Raw genomic sequence first — 20062 nt, 5'->3', positions numbered from 1 at the left:
CAAGAGAATACATCTAAAATGAGAGGAAACAGGGAAGCTGAACTCCCCTCTCATCCCCAGAACCTAGCACCTAAAGCTTGCCTCTGCCATATCTATCTTGATGCTGATTAGCTGATTTCAGTTTCCAGAGTTATGAGTCTAGCACCTTATGCAATTCTAAATAAATCATCATAATCCAACTAGAATACTCAAGAACTTGTCAAACTAGGGAAGAAGTGTGGTTATAATAGCTTCACTCAAGCTGCCCAAAGGTAAGGTTCAACAGGGACCACACTTACAATGATGAATTTAAAAAAAAGCCATTATAAGGCTGGTGGCAGCTGCACAGACAACAGTTGAAATATGAAAGTTAGGAAAGTACTACACACTAGGTTATTAGCAGAGAGGTCTTTGGAGATGCAAGATGACAGCATAGTTGTTTTCTACATGAACTTAACATTATAATATTAATGTAATATTTGAGTTGTTACCTTTCCTACAGTCAGTGCTTTTATGCCATCCCTTATAGTGACTTCTGCTAGGAGTTCCATTCAGACAAGCTCCTTAAGAAGTGAAGAGCTTCTGAGCCTCACTGCTATTACCAGATAAATCTAGAGGACTGTCAGTACCAATATTTTGAAGAACATTTCCTAATGAGTTTATTTTGCCTGGACCAGATTCTCTTTCTATGCACTATAGCTGTGGTACTGGGTACAGATGGACAACGTGCTAACTTTTCTTATTTCCCTTTCTCTGTGGCGAGAAAGAACCTGATGAATATGGGAGCACTCCTTCTTTCTTGTTTATTTCTTAAGACCAGGCATGATGAGAATTATATACTTTTCTCATGGAAGTGCCCAAGGACATGAGAGGGGAAAAGGCCATGTGTGGGTGTAGGTGATGGCAGGTATAATATAGGTATCTTAGGAAGAGAAGGAATCATAAGGACCCCAGCGAAGAGCTGCACACTAATTTATACTTCATGTTCAAGTAGAAGAGTGGGAAATGTCTCTACACCTCTGTGGGGTCAATGCCTTCAGATAATCTACAGTAGATTCAAAATCTCTCCCCTTGACTCCAGCCTGGTCTCAGAACAGGAATGCTTCCTATTGTATAATTTTACTGCCTTCTTGAAAAACAAATAAATCACTAGGAGGATAGTGTATTCTCTCTCAGATCTCCACCCCTGCACTTCAGAGGCTGCTTGAAGACTGTCAGGTATTCAAGTGAGAAAACCTTTGCTGTGTCTGACCTGATGCCTCTCAATTGTATGTACACTCTGTGCTTATAGCACTAGTATATGGAATGCAGACTGTATTCCCTACTGTAGAAAGGCACCTTTTGTCTGAGAGCCTTTAAGTTTGTTTTTATGAAAGGTATTTTCAATTACCTGTTTTCTCCCATTATTAACCTGCATGATTTCTGAGGAGGTGGGTGAGCAGACAGAAAACTGTATGCCAGAAGTAGATGGACAGTGCATATAGGCCTTGAGGTAAAGAGGTAAAATCTATCACAAAATATTTCAAAGGGTTTGGTGTAAACCACAATGTTGGGATCTGGATTCTACAAGGCTTGGATGTTTATATCGGGCCATATGAAGGTGTTTAGGATCACATAAATCAGTTTTAAAAGATCTATTTGACTACATCCATTCCTTTAAAGATATGGATTTTCTGTTCCACATATAAAATGTATCAGCTTTAAATCAAATTATTAATACCTTATCTATTCAGTCAAGAAACAAGAAATACATTTCAACTTGTCTCTCCAAAATCAATTGGTGTGGGTATATACACAGCAGTACACAAGATATAATGAAAACCAATTATATACAATCTTCCATTTCCTAACCCATGTTAGTAGAGCTGTAGCAGAACTGAAAAATGGAAAAGAATTCTTAATCTGGTCAACCCAAAAGAGAATTTTAAATTATTTTTGGAGAAACAAACAAACAAAACCAAACCCCTCAGCAATTTAGTTTCAATTTGACCTGAAATATCTTTTTTCAAGCATATGAAATATTTCACATTTTTAGGTGATCTCTTTTTTTAATTGTTTTTAAATGTGTTAATTTTTTGAAAATGAAAATGCCATTTTAAAACAGCAGACTCAACATTTCATTTAAAAAATCAGATCAGAACATTTTAACCATTCCAGAATAACTCTGTTTTTTGGCTAAATTTATTTGCCCAATCCTACTGGAATTTGAAAATAGGTTTAGAACTGCCGTGTGGGGAACATTTTTTTTGTACGCAGCGTGCCTCTTGCATTATCTCAAACTGGTTTGGGCTGCTGCAAGAAGCACGTGCTTGAGCAGGGGCTGCCACATGCCTGTCCCCACACCTGCCCCGCAGCAGCATGGCGCTGCCTGATGCTATGGGCATGACTTAGAGATGCTCACAAGTCTATATAAGTTTGTCTGGACGTGCCCTAAGAGTGCCATTCTATAGCCGTGGCGATGCCAGCTTGATATTCACACTGGTTTTTACTCAGCATATAACCTGCAGGTTAATGTAACCAGTAAGTCTGTCCCAGATGCTTCCTTGAGTATCCCATCTACTTATCATAGGCAGAAACCACCCCCAGAATTGAAAGAAAATTCACTTGTCTACAAGCCCAGTTCATTAGGCAAGACAAACCTGAAAGGCTCTCATGCAGGCATAGTTTATGAATTTGGGAAAGGAGAGTTTTCTAAAAGCTAGAGCAAAAACTGGAAGTCAGAACTACTGGTTTCTAATGCTACCTGCTATTTAGTCTGTTACCATGTAGTAATAACCATATCTTACTGTGTCTCAGCTTACCCTTCTTTATAATGGCAAATGTTTCACAAGGATGTAGTCAGACTTAAGTTGGAAAACAACTCTGAAATGAGGTGACTACAGGTAAATTGTTATTGTTTTTGTTGTTGTTGTTATGCCACATTACTGGCAATAGAAAAAGCATAAGAAAAGGGCCTGGGATGATAGGTCTGAATATTTGGAATGGAGGGAAAGATACCATAACAAACCTTTTAAATTAAAGATTTTTTTATTGCTATTATTTATTTAAATTAATTAGGTTATGAGAGAACTATGGGGATATTCCTAGTGTGGTATAGCTTGATCAGGGTTGCCGGACAGTTTTTGAAAGTGAACCCCAGAGCAGGTACGGCCCAGGATTTCAGACCTGCACAGGACAGGACATGCATGTCAAAGAGAACAAAGAGGGAACTGCTTGGATAAAAGGAGGGGCTATCTAATTTAGTATCCTTCTTTGTACTGTATGTCAGTCATATTGGTGATCATAATCTGCCTGCCTCTTTTTTTTTTTCTCCCTAGGAGAAAGAACAACTTCTGCATCTGAACTGGTGCACAAGAATCTGGGTAACTTGTACGAGAGAGAAGAAAAGGTCATTTTGATTCCACACAGACTAGTTAAACTCAACCCAAGTAAACAAAGAACCCAACTGTTTCTAAGTGTGGTTCCCTTTACATAAAAAGGGTGCCCACAGACTTCTCCCAAGTGGTCTGTTATGCAACAAACATAACCAGAAGACTCTCTGAACAGCTTCAATAAACAGTGCATTTACTGAACAAGCCACAGGGTATCTAAACTTCTTATGACTAGCAAGAAGAGTGAGAAGGAATAGGATGCCCTTGGAGAAACAAGATATGTCCTCTTCCTTGGGCATATCCAGGGGAGGTATAGAAGGGGTATGGCCAGAATCTCCTTTGGCTGTGTGGCGCACATGCAGTGAGCTCACTGGCTTGTCAGCACGGCTGCTGGCAGAGCCCAAGAGGTGAATGCTGCTTCTGCTTAGCTCTTTGCTCCCTTGCCCACCACTGTTTTCAGTGGCAGGGGAAAACGGGGCTGAGTGGCGACAGTGTTCATTCCTGTGCCAATGCAGCAGCTCCCAACAGCAGCACTGACAAACCAGTTAGCTCAGACAGCTCACTACATATTCCCCTCACCTGGAAAGGGGGTGTGTGGCTGCACCATGAGTCTACTCCTGCCCTCTTCAGAGCAGCCCACATGAGGTTGATGCGATTCTTCATGATACAACATCACAGCATGCCTTGAAGCTCTGATCAAACCACTTTGGGCTCCCTCAGACAGCTTTAGGAAGGTAATAAAATACATTAAGAGGATGGAAACAGAGAACTTAAAAAAACAAGTGATGAAGTTAAATGGTGACACATGGGCAACTGCAGAAAATGAGGCACTTTATGGAATCCTTCATTCCTTGCACAACTGCTATTATACAGAATTCATCTATGAACACTGAATGACACAAATGAGGAGTGAGGCAGACATTCAAAACCAAATGTATTAGACTGTAAAAGAAGCAAGGATTAAGTCAAGTTCATGAAGACTTTAAGGGTGCCTATACACATGAAGGGCAGGCATTTCCAAAGGCCTGTAAGTTTTGCGCTCTACTTAAAGCGTGTGTTAGGTACAGCACCTTAAAACTTAATAGACATTCCACGGTTTGGTGTGAGTTTCATGTCTTGCTGCAGTTCTGTAGACTAGGAGGCTGGGAGTGCCGGATGCTGTACAATGCAGTAATTAGTAATTACCATTTTCATAGATTTGATAGACATTCGGGCTGGAAGGCACCCTGAAGGATCATCAAGACCAGCCCCCTTCCCCAAGGGAAGGAAGTCAGCAGGGATCATAGGATCCCAGCAAGATAAACATCTGTGTCGTGAAATGTGTCTTGAAGGCGTTCAAAGTAGGTGCTTGAACCACCTCCGGCAGCAGTCTATTCCAAACTTTGGAGGCTCAGACAGTAAAGAAGTTGGAAAAGACCAAGTTAAATACGCGTGCAATAAAGGCAAACTAGGTAGGCTGAGAAGCACTACTCCAGTTCACTTTACATTTAAAACACATACAGTGAGTTTTACTTATGGTGACTTCTGCCATTTTAAAAACATTCTAAAGTTCCCCACATGTATTAAGCGACAGCTTTAGAATGCTTGACATGGTGAAAATTGTTATGTGTATAGGCACCCTTGGTTTTATTTCCCCTCAAGAAGCAAGCCTTACCAAAAAAAAAAAGTACAAGTGAGCTATTTTCCTCCAACTGCAAAAGGCCTTGGCCTCAAAAGACAGACAGGTTAGATTTATTTTTCCTGCCCAGCTTAGGTAAGTGCACAGTAACAAGACAAATAACATGGAATTTAAGAAGTAAAAATACTTGAGAAAAGTCAGAACTGAAAATACAAGTTCTGAAAGGAAGTGGAAACAATTGGAAGGTCATTTCCAGGGATCCTGGTTTTCTGTTTAAAAACTGCATTTTTTATTTTAAATTAAAAATCTGCTATTTGCAATTAAAAATCTGTATTTTTCTCCACGAACAGAGAAAATCTGCATTTTCCCATAGCAACCGAAAAACCCAGATCCCAGGTCATCTCTGAAAATGATCTCTCCTACAATGGACTGAAATGCAAAAAGTTTTTGTTTTTACAGGGGAAGTTTTCCCAGTTTTTCTTTATTTATAACTATATAAAAAATGTGACTATATCTTGTAAGACACTGTTTAACATCCCTTCCTCCCTGTTCTCAAGTTAAAAATATTTTTGTTAGCACTGTATACTTTCATTAAAAATTAATGGCAACAACTCTCTTCCACATGTGTGCATGTGCTAGATTGATTTATTATTAATATTTACCGTATATCTTCTATTAGTATTTGAAAATTATGAAGTAGACTGCAGGTTTTTTCTCCTTTGCCCAAACCTGAAACTATAATTTAATGATGGAGGTACTAGTACATACTTAAACTATTTAGATTGGACATCATCTGTCAGAAGACTGTTTTTCTTCCTTGATTTTTAAAAATAAAGTTTACGCTTTGCAAATAAGCATATAAATTATTGCAATTATTATGGATTTCATACACAGTTCATGAGTAGACTGTCTCAAAACACAGAACCTTTCCCTACAGTAATAACAAAATAAAGATGTCTAGGTACAGATAGCACGTTAGGTACATGTCTACATATCTAGGTACATCTATCGCACGTTAATTGCCCAGAAAGTGCTCTAAAGCTGTAACTGAACAGATGATCATGGGTCTCTGAGTGCTTTAAAACTGGTGGATTGTGCTCTAAGTTAGAATGAATGTGGTATTAGACCAAAGTGCTGTAGGTTAGAGTGCTTTTCTGAATGTCTGTACCACATCCACTGCGAGTTAAGGTAAGTTGTATTCTGCCACTATATCAGGCAGCTTTGCGCAGGATTGTGCTCTAGCCTCAGGCAGAGCTTGTTTATTCTGTCTGAGTGCTGTCAGCCCTGCTGCGCCAAGCTGTCACTGATAGAGCAACAGGGTGGGGACTGCTCCCTCCTGCCAGGCAGCTAATCAGGGATGGCTACCCCATTTGGCCATGCTCAGGAATCTTCGACAGCCCAGGGAGCCTGCAGAGCACACTGGGAGGCATGCGAGTACAGGCAGGCTCTTGGCCAGTGCAGGCAGCCCCCACACCATACTGTCCATGTGTTCTGTTCAGTCACGCTCTACTTGATAATGCTTTAAGTAAAGCACAATAGAGTGCTTCTGCCGGGGGGGCGGGGGGGCGGGGTGGTGGGGTGGTTATCACCTGTATTTAGCTGATAAGAATAGAAATAATAAACTGAAGGGAAGGGAGAAGATAAGCTAATAGGGAAGAGATTAGAGAAGTTCCTCCCAAAGTTATTATGGTAACGCAGCAAGTGCTAGTGCCAAGTACAGTGGAATATAGTTTTGTTTTTAAAGAAACAAGATAAAAATCTTTGCTGGATAACTCCCTGGTGCTGCTGCAAAAGACAGAGAAGTTACTTACCAGTAACTGAAATTCCTCAAGGTGTGATGTCTATATGCACATTCCACTTTTACATGCAAATGCAACTCACACTTGCAAGCTCAGAAACTGTTTTGTCCTGCAAGCGGCACTTGTACTGTGTGTAACTCACTAAATGCCCCTCACTAAATTCATAAAGGGCAGCATATGCTTCCTGCTCCACAGTTTCTTCCTAACAATAGACTGAAGACTCTGAGGGTAGGCAAAATATGGAATGTAGATATGGCCAATATATTCTGAAGAACTTCAGCAGCTGAGGAGCAATTTCTCTTTCTCCTTTGAGTACTTCTCTACATGCAAATTCCACCATGGGTAACTCCACATTAGTACATGGTATACCTGGAAGGTGATCTTAAGAGTGCAAAGTTCTTGGAGGACTATTTCATGACAGCTGTTGTTTAGAACTGGGCCTAGTTTCTTGGCATGAACTGATCATAAATTTTCCATATATAGAATCTAATTACTGGGAGGGGGGGGCGGTCATCTAGAATAAAACTCTACCGGTGCATCTCAAGCAAGACCCAAGAAGTTATCCTCCCACATTACTCGGCCTTGGTGCGGCTACAGCTGAAGTACTGCATCCAGTTATGGGCTCTGCACTTTAGAAAAGATGTGGAAAAGCTTGAGAGAGTCCAGAGGAGAATCACATGAATGATTAGATGTTAGGAGAACAGGCCTTATGAGGAGAGGCTGAGGGACATGGGACTCTTCAGTCTGGAGAAGCAAAGGCTCAGGGGTGACTTGGTGGCAGACTATAAGTATATAAGGGGTGTGCATCAGAAACATTCAGAATGTCTGTTGACCAGGGCATCCTGTGGCAGGGCACTGTTGGTGCCTGCCACTTTAAGGGGTGACCCAAGCAACCATCAGATGCTTGATTGCGACGGCCATTTTAGATCTCTGGTTGCCTATATAGATAAAGCAGTTTGCTGCTGGTAGGCCAGGCAGAAACATCGCCTGGCTGAAAGACCAAATGCAACATCCCAGAGGTAAGGGTAGGAGTTATGGGGGATGGTTTGGAGGCTCCTGGTCCTGGGCATGACCTAAAACTGCACCCTGCCAGGAGTGGGTGGCCTGGTGGAGCTCTCAGTGGCACAGGAGTCCCCAGGAAATACCAGGCCAGTTACCACGCTGGTGAAAGGTGGGTCGGGGCACCTTAACCACAGCCCAACCTTCGGGTGGGTCATTTAATATCGGAGGTAGTTGGGAGGGCCAGGCATGGCTGCAGCCATCTGAGCCTGTGTGTGTGTGTGTGTGTGTGTGTGTGTGTGTGTGTGTGTGCGCGCGCGCGCACGTGTGACCCCAGGCCCCAATGAGGGAGTGGCCCCAGTGAGAGGGAAACCAGAGGGCTGAGAGCCCAGTATGTGTGTGTGTGAGTAAATAGAGTTGCCCCAGGAGGGGCCAGAGCAAGCTTGACCCTGGTTGGGTAACTGGCTGGCCACTACTCCGGTGAGCGTTGCAGGAGAGGCCCAAAAGACGGTATATCTGTCACCCAAGGTATGAGCTAGATAATGCCTATGGCCGAAGGGGCCCGCTCCAAGAAGGAGAAAGGCAGTACAAGTTGTTGATACGTGAAAGAGACCCTGTAGGAGGGGTTAGAGTGTAAGAGGCCCTAGTGAGAAGAGCAGTATGAATGTGTGTGTCTGTCTGAGGCCTGACAACAAGGGCTAAGCTTGGTCCGGCTGTAGGCCAGGAGCATTGTGTCATCTGGATGTCATCTGCAAGGGTTGGGCTGTGGTGTAGGGGAGGAATGGAGCCACAGATAGTGCCCCCTGGCTTCGGGGCAAGAGCGGGCAGCCTCCTGCCTAATTAACACCTTTAATTATGGAACAACAAGGCATGACAGGCAAGACAGGTGGATGGCGTGCCCAGAGGCAGGTGGGGAAAACCAGCACTGTGGCTGGTCAGGGAGTTCCCACTCTGCCACACACCCCAAGGGAAGACCAGGTCTAATGGCCACAATAGACCATTTTAGACTAGACATAAGGAAAAACTTCTTTACTGTCTGAGTCTCCAGAGTCTGGAATAGACTCCCCACAGAAGTGGTTCAAGCACCTGCTCTGGATACCTTTAAGAAACACTTGGATGCTTATCTTGCTGGGGTGATCTGAACCTAACTTACTTCCTGCCCCTTAGGCGGAGGGCTGGACCCAATGATTTCACAAGGTCCCTTCCAGCCCTAATGTCTGTGAAATCTATAAATTTATGAAATCTATGAAAAAGTGGGGAGGGAGGAGGGCCCTTCCCTGTTGTAAACCCAATAGCTGAATGGTTAGAGCACCTTCCCAGAAAGCAGGAGACTTTGGCGCTAAGTTCTTCTTTCCCACAGCTAGTTTAAATCTGTATCTCTTACTTCCCAGTGCTCTAACCACACAGCACAGGTCAGACATACCCAGTGTTCTGTCCAGCACTGATTCTGAAGCTGAGCTCCTGCCCCTTGCATGTAACAGTCATTGGATAAAATACAGGGAAAACAATGCTGTGGGGAAACTTGCTGCCACTGGGGCAGCGAGGGTCCAAATGAGAACAATGCAGTAGTTTTACTGCAACTGGCTACTGATAAAGCATAGGCTGATATGGCATTCCAGCTCCACCTGCTGATAAGGGTCACTGATGTTCAGAAATAAGGTTGGCTTTACAACACCGTAGTGAAATTCTGTTATGCACGGTAGTCACTGTTTTCTAAGAAACATTTTCATTTCAGGATCTACATGGCTATTTATGTCAGAATGCACTAAGATGCTTTTCGTACATTTTCTCCCTGAACCTCTGTAGTAGGTCAGCAGACATTTTTCCAACACCTATTTATATATTCAGTTCCTTAGACTGTTGCACTAGTTCTATTCATGTCAACCAGGAGAAATTACTGGAATTTGTGTAGGAATGCTGGCTTCAAAGAAACTCAAAGCATTCCTGTCCCAACTTTCCCCAGCAGGTATGACAAAACTATAGGAGCACTGACTATGATGAAGCACAAGGCGACTAGCAGATTTGCAACAAAATCTGTTGCACTGAAAAGCTGAAAAAGTAGCAGTATTAAAAACTGAATTGTTATTACTAACATAAAACAAAACAATCTGATTGGTAAGCAATGGATATATTTCCCTTGTCTTTAAACACTATTGGTTTTCAGTTTAACATGCCCACCCTAATCGTGTTAGTGTTATTGAACATTCAAGAGGATTATTTTTTTCCCACTGGTGCTGGGGGAACATTATCTCCAGAAGATCATATTAGAGGGGACAGGCATGCATTTAATGCACTGGATTTGATATAATTCACAAAACTCATTAAAATTCCAAGATGATGAATGATTATTCTATCGGGGGTTTCTATGAACCTGGAGAACTAACTCCCCTTCTCCCACTGGACTACTTTAAGCACAGAGGAAAAATTAACTAGAAAGATAAAAACTCTGAGACTTCAATAAATGCAGTGCTTTATAAAGTGAAAAATATTCCTTCTTTGTATTTGACCCCCAAATCCTAAAACAAAATCCACTTAAGTGGGGAAAGGATAGCAAGGGTTGCTGAGAAATTAACTGTATGTACAGGGGAAGCACAGGCAGAACAGCAACTTCACGCTAAATACATAGGACAAGGGAAGTGGAAATAAGGGTATGGAAAAACATGTTTTATCCGCTTTAAAAGGCAAAGGGAGTGCTGTTATAATCTGTTACATATGCATAAACTTGTAGTAATACAAATTACACCCTAATTTTGACCCTGAAAAAAGCAGGATCAAGGTTGGAGGGGTTGGCTACACTTATATAATGCTATGGAATCATGCAGAAGTAACAGTATCATAACAGGGGGGCATCTACAAGAGATGCTTACTGAGGAGTTATCCAATTAGCTCCGCAGTAAAGCATCACCGTCTACACGTGTGAAGCTATTAGGCTGGAGTAAACTAATTAACTCCATTGCATATTAGTACTGTCTGACACAAATACTATCCTACAGCAGAGTTATTTACTTTGTTGCAACACACATGTAGACAGTGACTGGGGCTGGCTAGGGCATAAGGGTGCTACAGTTCAGGGGGGGCTACTGGGGCTGCCTGGGCTCCTGCCCGCCAGGGCTGTGCTGCCCTGGGTCAGTGTGCTGCAGTCCCACCTGTAAACACTGTGCCAGTGGGGGAGGGAGGAAGGGGGAGGAAGGATGGCAATAAATTCAGCTCAAACTATGCCAGAGTTTATTGCATCGCACTAATTTCATGTGTAGACGTGCCCAGCTTGTATTGGTATCCTTTGATACTGATACAAATACTCATAGGTGATGCATAGGGGCTGCATGGGGGTGCACATGCATCCCCTGAAAGTGCTGGTGCCTCCCATGAGAGTGAATGCTCTTGGCTTAGGCGACGGGAAGGCGGGGGCAGGTGGAGCACTGATGCCCCCCCCAGAAGTGCCACTGGCACTTCTAGGCTCAGTGTCCAGCCGCAGGAGGAGTCCCAGTTGGCGATTGGCCATGGGGGGACCCCTCCCCCACCCCCACCACCGCAGCCACCTGCAGACGGTCCCCGCTTGGCCTGCTTTCGCCGCTGACATCAGCACGGCGACCTGTGGGTGGTCCCTGTTCGCCACTGCCATGCCCCCACCACCATCACTTGCAGGCGGTCACTGTGCCCCCCACAGCCTCGGGAGGCATGCATCACCTGAGCAATTGTTATAACCATTTATACCTTAAGACAATGAGGGGACAGGACAGAAAGTGAAACTTTCTCTTCTTCTCCATGATAGCTTTTTTGAGATGCAACTTTTAGTACCCTGTATTCTTAAAAACACTTTGGGTGGAATTCTCTTTCTCTGTGCTCAAAATAGCAGCTTTCTGGATACGTTAGTGGTGTTTTAAGTAGCTCAAAGATAAGCAATGCATTTAATGCAGTTTCTTTGTATGCAGATGTAAGACGAGGGGCTCCTTCGTTTTTGATTGGGGGGGGGGGACCTCGACTTATATTTGAGTAAATATGGTACTTAGTTTATTTCAGAGACATTCAAACCTTATCCATTTGCAGCAGATGGCAACTGTCTTTACTTTTTGGTTTGGAAGATGCTACAGGTCCTAGAATGTAATATTTCATTTTAATCTGAGGGACTATATGACTCAAGATAGTACACTGCATGTAGTTTGAGGACCATATCTTTTAATTAGAGGAGGACAGTGTGGATCATATTGTAGAATTCTATTTCTACCACTATTTTTAACTTCCCGTCCACATAATCCAACTGCCAAAAAGGCTGATTCGTTTTGTAAAAGCTGCTTTAGAAAAAGAAGAAAGGGTCAGGTAGTTATGTTAAGGCAGATGTTAAGAGGGATGGTGCATTGTGGAGTATTTCTAACAACTGTGTCAAGACGGGTACGAAGACAGAAACTGGGTTCTTTTACAAACACATTTATCTTCAGAGGTCTGTCTTTCGGAATTGTTAGACCTACTTCTGTAGGTGAGCTGCAGTCTCATTTTTTTGGACCACAATTTAGTCTTCAGCTGAAAGTGCTTGGAAATGAGTCCAAGCATCGCAAAAGAAAAGGAAAGCAAAAATGTTCAGGCTAGAAGTCAGGCTGGTGCTCACTGTCCAGAAACCATCCTTTCAACAGTACATGGCTTCCACTGGTATATGTATACAACAGACTCCGTGTATATATGTATTTGAAGATGAACAACAGTCATAGAAATAGCAATGATATTCTTAGGTCAGTGAATAATAAAATAAAATGAGCCATCTCTCATCTAAAATCTTTTTGCTTATGGCAGACACACATTTGGCTCAGCATGTTTATGCATTCTATACAAGAGCATCATTAAAAATTAAACAAGTTATTGAAGTGAAGATGAAGAAATGGGAGCAGAGGGTTGTGGGGGATGAGAAACAAGGATATGATGCAGTATAACAGAGAAGGTCGCCAGTGAAGGGATTATGAAGGGTGTGATCTAGTCAGAGTTGGGAGAGGGGAAGATGACTTCAGAAGCTGAATTTTGGATGCACAGAAAAGGAGGAGATGAGAAGACATGTTTTTTCATTACATGGTGAATTTTTTAATAGAAAATGTCATTACCCAATGAAAAATTTCCTAATGAGACAACCTATTATAGTCCCCACACCCAATGAAAGTCAAAGCTTTAGAACCTCAAGTCTAAATTTACTGTTAAAATTCTGGTTCCATATAACAACATTACATGTAATTACGTTATCTTGATGTTCTTGTTCCTTTTACGTTGTTTTGGTCCTCTTCACAGATTCATAGATTGTAAGGCTGGAAGGGTCCTCAGAAGGCCATCGGCTCCAGCCCCCCTGAACCAAAGAGGAAAGACAACTGGGGTCAAGCAACCCTAGCAAGGTGACCATCCAGTCTCCCCTTGAAGATCTACAGGGTAGGAAACTGCACCACCTCTGGAGGGAGCTTATTCCACAGTCTGGACACCCTGGCTTTGAAGAAATTTTTCCTAATGTTGAACGTGGAATGGTTTTCCAGGAGTTTGTGACCACTGCTCCTCATTTTCCTCAAGGGTGCCCTGGTGAACAGTTGTACACTGAGCCCTTGATGTACTCCACTGATGTGGTGGTAAGCTGCTACCAAGTCCCCTCTCAGCTTTCTTTTCTTCAGGCTAAAGAGTCGCAGGTCCCTCAGCCTTGCCTTGTATGGCTCGCCATGCAAGTTTCTGATCATACGGGTGGCCTTTCTCTGGACTCTCTCGAGCTTTGCCACGTCCTTGTTGAAGTTTGGCACCCAGAACTGGATGCAGTACTCCATCAGCGGTCTCACTGATGCCAAGTAGAAAGCAAGAATCGCTTCCTTGGTTTTGCTGGAGATGCATCAATTGATGCATGCCAGAGTATTATTTGCTAGGTCTGTGCAAATAGGGAACTAGTCAATTCAGATTCAGCCAATTCGAGGGCAGTGATTTGATTTGGAGATTCAGATCACCATCCTGAATCGATTCGACTGAATCAGCTTCGGAAGATTTGGCGAGACTCGGTGATTCGGATTGGCTCGGGAGAGACTGGCACAACCAGGTGGCTCCACCACTGTGCCTGCCTCCCCCTGGGCAGGGGGAGCCGACGGAGAAGCCCCCATGGCTGCCCTGCTCAGCCCCCGCCCCCACCCAGCCCCAGGCTCCCAGCACTTAAAAAAATAAAATAAAATAAAATAAAATAAAATAAAATAAAGCCCCACACTCACCAGTTATAGCAGGGGCTGTGGAAGCTCTGGGGCCATGTAGCAGAGTCCCTCTGCACAGCCCCTGCTCCTCAATCTCTCCCCCCCCCCGGCCCATCCCTGCCCCAGTGGCTGCCCTGCCCAGCCCCAGCATCCCAGCAATTAAAAAAAAAAAGCCTTGTACTTACCGGCACAACTCCCCCCCTTCCATGCAGTGTAGGACAGTGGGGGGAAATGGGGATCACCCCCACACCTGGCACCTGTGCCACAGCTGCCCCATGGCGTGGGTGCAGCATGGCTCAGCAAGGCGCTGTCCACTGTCTGGGAGCTGGGGCTGCTGGAGCTGAGTGCTGCCAGGCTCTGGCTGACATGTGGAGCTGCCCCAGCTCCCACACCGTGCGCAGTGCCCTGCTGAGCTGTGCTGCACCCATGCCATGGGGCAGCTGCCACATGGGTGCCAGGTGCGGGGGCAATCCCCACTGCCCCATGCTGTGCAGGGGGGCTCTGCCACATGGCCCAATCCCTGCTGCCAGATCCAGTGAGTGTGGGGCTTTTTTTTTTTTTAAAGTGTCGGAGGCTGGGCCAGGTGGGGGATGGTGCTGGGCAGGGCAGCCATGGGGGCTTCTCCTGAGGCTCATCTGGCTGTGCATGTCTCTGTCCTGGTGGGGGGAGCCATAGGGGCACTGCCTTGCTGCCGCTTGCCCAACCGGGCGGTGGGGGGGGGGTGCAATGCAGGCACACCTCGCTCTAGGCAGCCACAGGGCATAGCCCCTGCTCCCAGCGCTGCTGTGCCTGCATCAGTGCTAGTAGCAGGGGCTCTGCCCTGCCACCACTTGCCAGCTGCTGCTTGGAGCAATCCCCCTTCTGCCTGGAGCAATCCTCGCCCGCATCCCGCCCCCCCTGCCCCAGCTGAGTAAGCAACAGCAGGGCAGAGCCCCCACTCCCAGCAATGCCATGCCCCCCCCTCCCTAAGTAACACACCCCTACGCCCTGGCTGGGCAGCTTGTCCCAGCCCCAATCCCACCCTTCCCCATGCCCCTTCTCTCTCCCCTTCCCCACCCCCAACAGATTTACCAGCTGAAGGCAGCTGTCAGCTGCCTGTTTAGTCTATGATTGAATATCCGAATCAGCTGAATCTTTTCCCAAGCTTTTCTGAATCGATTCAGATGCTTTGAATTAATTCAGAGCTTTTAGTTGGTCTTCTGATTGAATTTGGATTTGGAGACTTGGCCCCTGAATCGGGCCGAATCTCCTCCATATCAAAGCAGCTACCGAAGCTTCACATAGCCCTATTATTTGCCCTGCTGGCTATAGCATCATACTGCTGGCTCGTGTTAATACTATGGTCAATTACCTTCCTCTTGTCACTCTCCTGTTTTATGTTATTCTATTTTCTTATTATTTCATAGATTTCATAGACATTAGGGCTGGAAGGGACCTCGGAAGATCATCGAGTCCAGCCCCCCGCCCAAAGGGCAGGAAGTCAGCTGGGGTCATAGGATCCCAGCAAGATAAGCATCGAGTTTGCTCTTGAAGGTGTTCAATGTAGGCGCTTGAACCACCTCTGGCGGTAGGCTGTTCCAGACCTTGGGGGCTCGGACAGTAAAGAAATTCTTCCTTATGTCCAGCCTGAAACGGTCTTGTCGTAGTTTATGACCGTTTGACCTAGTCGTCATCCCTTGGGGCTCTCTGGTGAACAAACGTTCCCCCAGATACTGGTGGTCACCCCTGATAAACTTGTAGGTGGCTGTGGCAGTGAAGCACCCCCACAGGCAAGCGAGGGGGAGCAAAGGGAACCCACAGACCCCAGACCCCGAGAACAAGCCCCCAGAAGGGCATACGCACTGTCAGAGGGGCAGCAGGAGGAAGAGCCACATCCGCGGCCGCAGCCGCGCGAGCCGCCATTACGCCGGCTCTGGCAACAGCTGTTCCCCGCGTGGCGAACAGCTGAGCCAATCCCAGCGGCCGCGGCGGGAGGATTTAAGAACGCCGGCAGAACAGGGAACGCGCGGGAGCCAGGGAGAGAGAGTACGGGTGTGCTGCCCGTGCCGCAGGCTTGCGCACGGGGCAGCGAGGACCCCATCTGCGGGTCTCAAACAGGCAGCGTAGGCAGGAGCGGGAAGCCTGCCGCCGGCAGCCAAGTGAGAGGCAGCCAGAGAGTGCACGCCGAGGCACTCTCTCAGCGTCCTGAAGCGGCAAACGCACAGGAGGCATGGGAGCACCCTGCGGACGGGAGGAGAGGGGAGACAGCGGAGGCCCCGGGAGGGGGCTGGCACCAGGGGAAGCACCCACCAGCTCCCCCTGGTCCGGAGGAGTATTACCTTTAAGGAAGGAGGAAGGAGAAACCCCTCTTAGCAGGAGGGAGGACGACCGGAACCGGTCAGGGGCCATCATACTGGGCCTGGCAACATCTGGACAACATCGCCCAGTGGTTGGCGTGTGGACGGGGCGTAGGGGAGGCGGAGCCCCGTGGATCACCGCGTCCCGTAACCGTGAGTAACACCGTCTATCGGGAGGTCCCACCCAGGATAAAGATCTCCACTGGAGACCCCTCTGAACGTAACCGATTACATCCAAGTCGTGGCAGGCGAGTTGAGGGGAGGGGCCACACCCTGATAGGCCAGGCGGAGCGAGGCACGGACTCCACAGTGGTGCATTGGCCGGGAACGACATCATTTTTCGGACGGTGGTAAAGGGACAGTGTCCCGACCCGGGACCCGATAGCGATGCAGCAGCCAGCCCTCGCGCCCACGGAGCTGCTTACGCAGGCTATCCAGGCTATAGGGCAGGTGCTGGCAGTGCAGCAACAACAGGGCGCACACCAGCAGGAGTGGATACAGCGAAATGCTGCTTTATTTAAAATGCCCCGGATGACTAGGGAAGATGACCCAGAAGCCTATATCGAGGCATTCGAAAGGACCGCCATCCAGATCACCCCTGAGCCTGTGCTTTTCCAGGCTAAAGAGCCCCAGGGCTCTCAGCCTGTCATCGTAGGGTCTGCTTCCCTGACCTCTGATCATACACGTGGCTCTTTTCTGGACTCTCTCAAGCTTCTCCACATCCTTTTTGAATTGTGGAGCCCAAAACTGGATGCAGTACTCCAGCTGCGGCCTCACCAAGGCCGAGTACAAGGGGAGAATGACGTCCTGGGATTTGCTTGAGAAGCATCTATGGATGCAAGCCAGCATTTTGGTCACTTTACTAGCCGCAGCTTCGCATTGCAGGCTCATGTTCACCTTGTGGTCAATGATGACCCCCAAGTCTCTTTCTTCCATAGTGCTAGCCAGCATAGCACTGCCGAGCCTATAAGGGTGCTGCGGGTTTTTCGTCCCAAGGTGGAGAACCTTGCATTTATCAGCGCTGAACACCATCAGATTCTCGTCCGCCCACTTGCTGAGCCTGTTCAGGTCAGCCTGGATCACCCGCTTGTCTTCTGGTGTGGATGCTTTGCCCCAAAGTTTGGTGTTATCGGCGAACTTGGCCAGTCCGCTTCTGACTCCAGTGTCCACATCATTAATGAAGATGTTGAACAGTATGGGTCCAAGGACAGAGCCTTGGGGGACCCCACTGGTCACAGGACACCATGATGAGTGACTTCCACCAATTACTACCCTCTGGGTCCGACCCCGGAGCCAATTTTCCAGCCAGTGGACCGTGGAGGACCCAAGGCGACAACTGGCCAGTTTCTCTAAGAGGTTATCATGGGAAACCAGGTCAAAGGCTTTTTTGAAGTCAAGATATATGACATCAATCTCTTCTCCCTTGTCCAGGTGATAGGTCACCTGGTCATAGAAGGAAATGAGATTGGTCAAGCAAGACCTACCCGCAACAAACCCGTGCTGGCTATCCCTTAAGATGGTGGCATCGGCCAGTCCATTAAGGATGGCCTCTTTAATAAACTTTTCTAAGATCTTCCCTGGGATAGAAGTCAGGCTGATGGGCCTATAGTTAGCCGGATCCACTTTCCTCCCTTTCTTGAAGATAGGCACCACATTGGCCTTCTTCCAGTCTTCGGGCACTACACCAGAGTGGCAAGAGTTTTCAAAGATCCGCGCTAGAGGCTGGGCTATGATGCTCGCCAGCTCCTTGAGTACCCTGGGGTGTAGATTGTCAGGTCCGGCTGACTTGAAGGTATCCAGCTTCTCAAGATGTTCCTTCATGAGGTCAGCATTAATGGAGGGCAGGGGATCACCCTCACCCGGACTTCCCTGTCCCGTAGTGGGCATGGCCGTCCCATGGGACTGATGAAAGACCGATGCAAAGTACCCATTTAATAGGTTGGCTTTTTCCTGGGTGTCAGTTGCCCCATCTGGTTCAGCAGGGGTCCAATGTTGCCCCTGCTTTTCCTCCGGCTCCCCACATATCTGAAAAAGGACTTTTTATTGTCCTTGATGCTCAAAGCTAGCTGGAGTTCAGTTGCAGCCTTGGCTTTCCTGGTCTGCTCCCTGCAGGACCAGACCAGTGCAGAATAATCCTCCTTGGAGGCGACTCCCATCCTCCATCCTTTGTAGGCCTTTCTTTTTAGCCTCAGGAGGTCTGCTAGGTCCCTGGAGAGCCAGGGGAGCTGCTGTGCCCTCTTGCTGCCTTTCCTCCGAGATGGAATAGACTTAGTTTGTGCATTGAGGATCGCTCCCTTGAGGAGCAACCACTCTTCTTGAACTCCCCTCTCCCCGTGGTCATGGTCCCTTAGGGCCTCACTGACAAGCCTCCTGAGCTTGTCAAAGTCGGCTTTCCTGAAATCAAGGAATTCCGTGTTGCTGACTGACTTGCCAGCTTTTCGGCGGATGGTGAAGGTGATCAGCTCGTGGTCGCTGTCACCCAGCTTCCCATCGATCACTAGGTCGCCGACTAGGTCATCCCCAGTAGCCAGTACCAGGTCGAGCAGTGCTTTGCCTCTCATTGGCCCACAGACTTCTTGCGTCAGGTAGAGGTCATCCACCCATGAGAGGAAGCTTTGCGACCGCTCGGATTTAGCTGAGCGATCCTCCCACGAGATGTCCGGGTAATTGAAGTCACCCATGACAATCATGGTCCTGGAGCACGCGGCCTCAGCCAGTTCCCGGGCAAACTCCTGGTCAAGCTCAGGACTTTGGGTGGGAGGTCTGTAGAAGACTCCCACCATTGTGTCCCCTGTGCCATGTTCCCCATGGATTTTAACCCAGAGGGTCTCCAGTCGTCCACCCTGGTCGCCAATATCGGCTTGCAGAGATGTGTAGCTTTCCTTAACATAGAGATCTACACCCCTGCCCCTTTTATCTACACGATCCCTCCTGTACAGGGTATAGCCATCTATACCCGTGGTCCAGTCATGGGTGGAGTCCCACCAGGTCTCCGTTATCCCTATGACATCATAATTATTTGCATTGAGCAGGAGGATGAGCTCCTCTTGCTTATTCCCCAAGCTCCTGGCATTTGTGTACAGGCAAGCAAGTGTCCCCTGGGGGGCTCCTTCCTTGCCCACAGATTTTACCAGGGCTGGGGCAGGGGTGGGCTCCCTTAAGTCCCTTATTATAAACTGCCCTGAGCCTTTGTTAGGAAGGGCAGTATATAAACTGAACGTATAAATAAATACAGGACACTTTAAGGTACCGTTATCTGCTGGAGTGTTGTGAAGGTTTCTTTGTATAAATGAAAATGACTAATTTGGGTTTAATGCTGCATTATATTTTTTCCAAGATGTAAGAACATGGGATACAACAGTACTAGAGTATGAACACTGTGTCACACTAGATGTAGAATATTAGCAGTGTGATTTGTATAAAACTGTTTGCCTTTGGGCAAGCTGATTTTGCTGGATTCCAGAAATATGTCCTTCTCAGGGATGTGTCTGATACCTTATTGAAGAACTACTTCTGAGAAAGCATCTGTAAGGATGCTGTCCCTTCTCCCCCAGCACAGGGAGGATTAAAATCACATAACAAATTTTTTCATGGCTTTACCTCAGGACATGGCTTTTTAAATAAAAGAAGAACTTGTAAAAAGCAATCCAAAAGCTGTTATTCTGACCAGCACAAGGTACAGAGACTCAGAAGCCTTTTACCCTGTATCTTCCTCTTCTGTGGCTTGGGCACAACCAGTGAAAAGCTAAAATTGCACAGATTGCCATGG

At 46.7% G+C, this 20062-nt stretch overlaps 1 protein-coding gene across 7 annotated transcripts in view; it reads right to left on the bottom strand.

The window, feature by feature from the left end:
* ERC1 (ELKS/RAB6-interacting/CAST family member 1) overlaps positions 1 to 20062 on the bottom strand; it is a 490045-nt gene that overhangs the window by 40632 nt on the left and 429351 nt on the right. For 2 of the 7 annotated variants that reach the window (XM_059726510.1, XM_059726506.1), the window contains one exon: positions 3898 to 4074. The exons of 4 other annotated variants lie outside the window; for them this stretch is intronic. In XM_059726510.1, the coding sequence (XP_059582493.1) occupies positions 3913 to 4074 (162 nt within the window). In that variant the 3' untranslated portion in view covers positions 3898 to 3912. Of the gene's footprint in view, positions 1 to 3897; positions 4075 to 11843; positions 13090 to 20062 lie in introns of those variants that run through there. One more of the 7 variants, XM_059726509.1, reaches the window with a different exon arrangement.

Source organism: Alligator mississippiensis, chromosome 4 (assembly GCF_030867095.1).
Source record: "Alligator mississippiensis isolate rAllMis1 chromosome 4, rAllMis1, whole genome shotgun sequence".
Classification (NCBI taxonomy): Eukaryota; Metazoa; Chordata; order Crocodylia; family Alligatoridae; genus Alligator; species Alligator mississippiensis.
The sequence above is the reverse complement of the archived record's forward strand: the minus strand, read 5'-3'. Positions and strand labels throughout refer to the sequence as shown.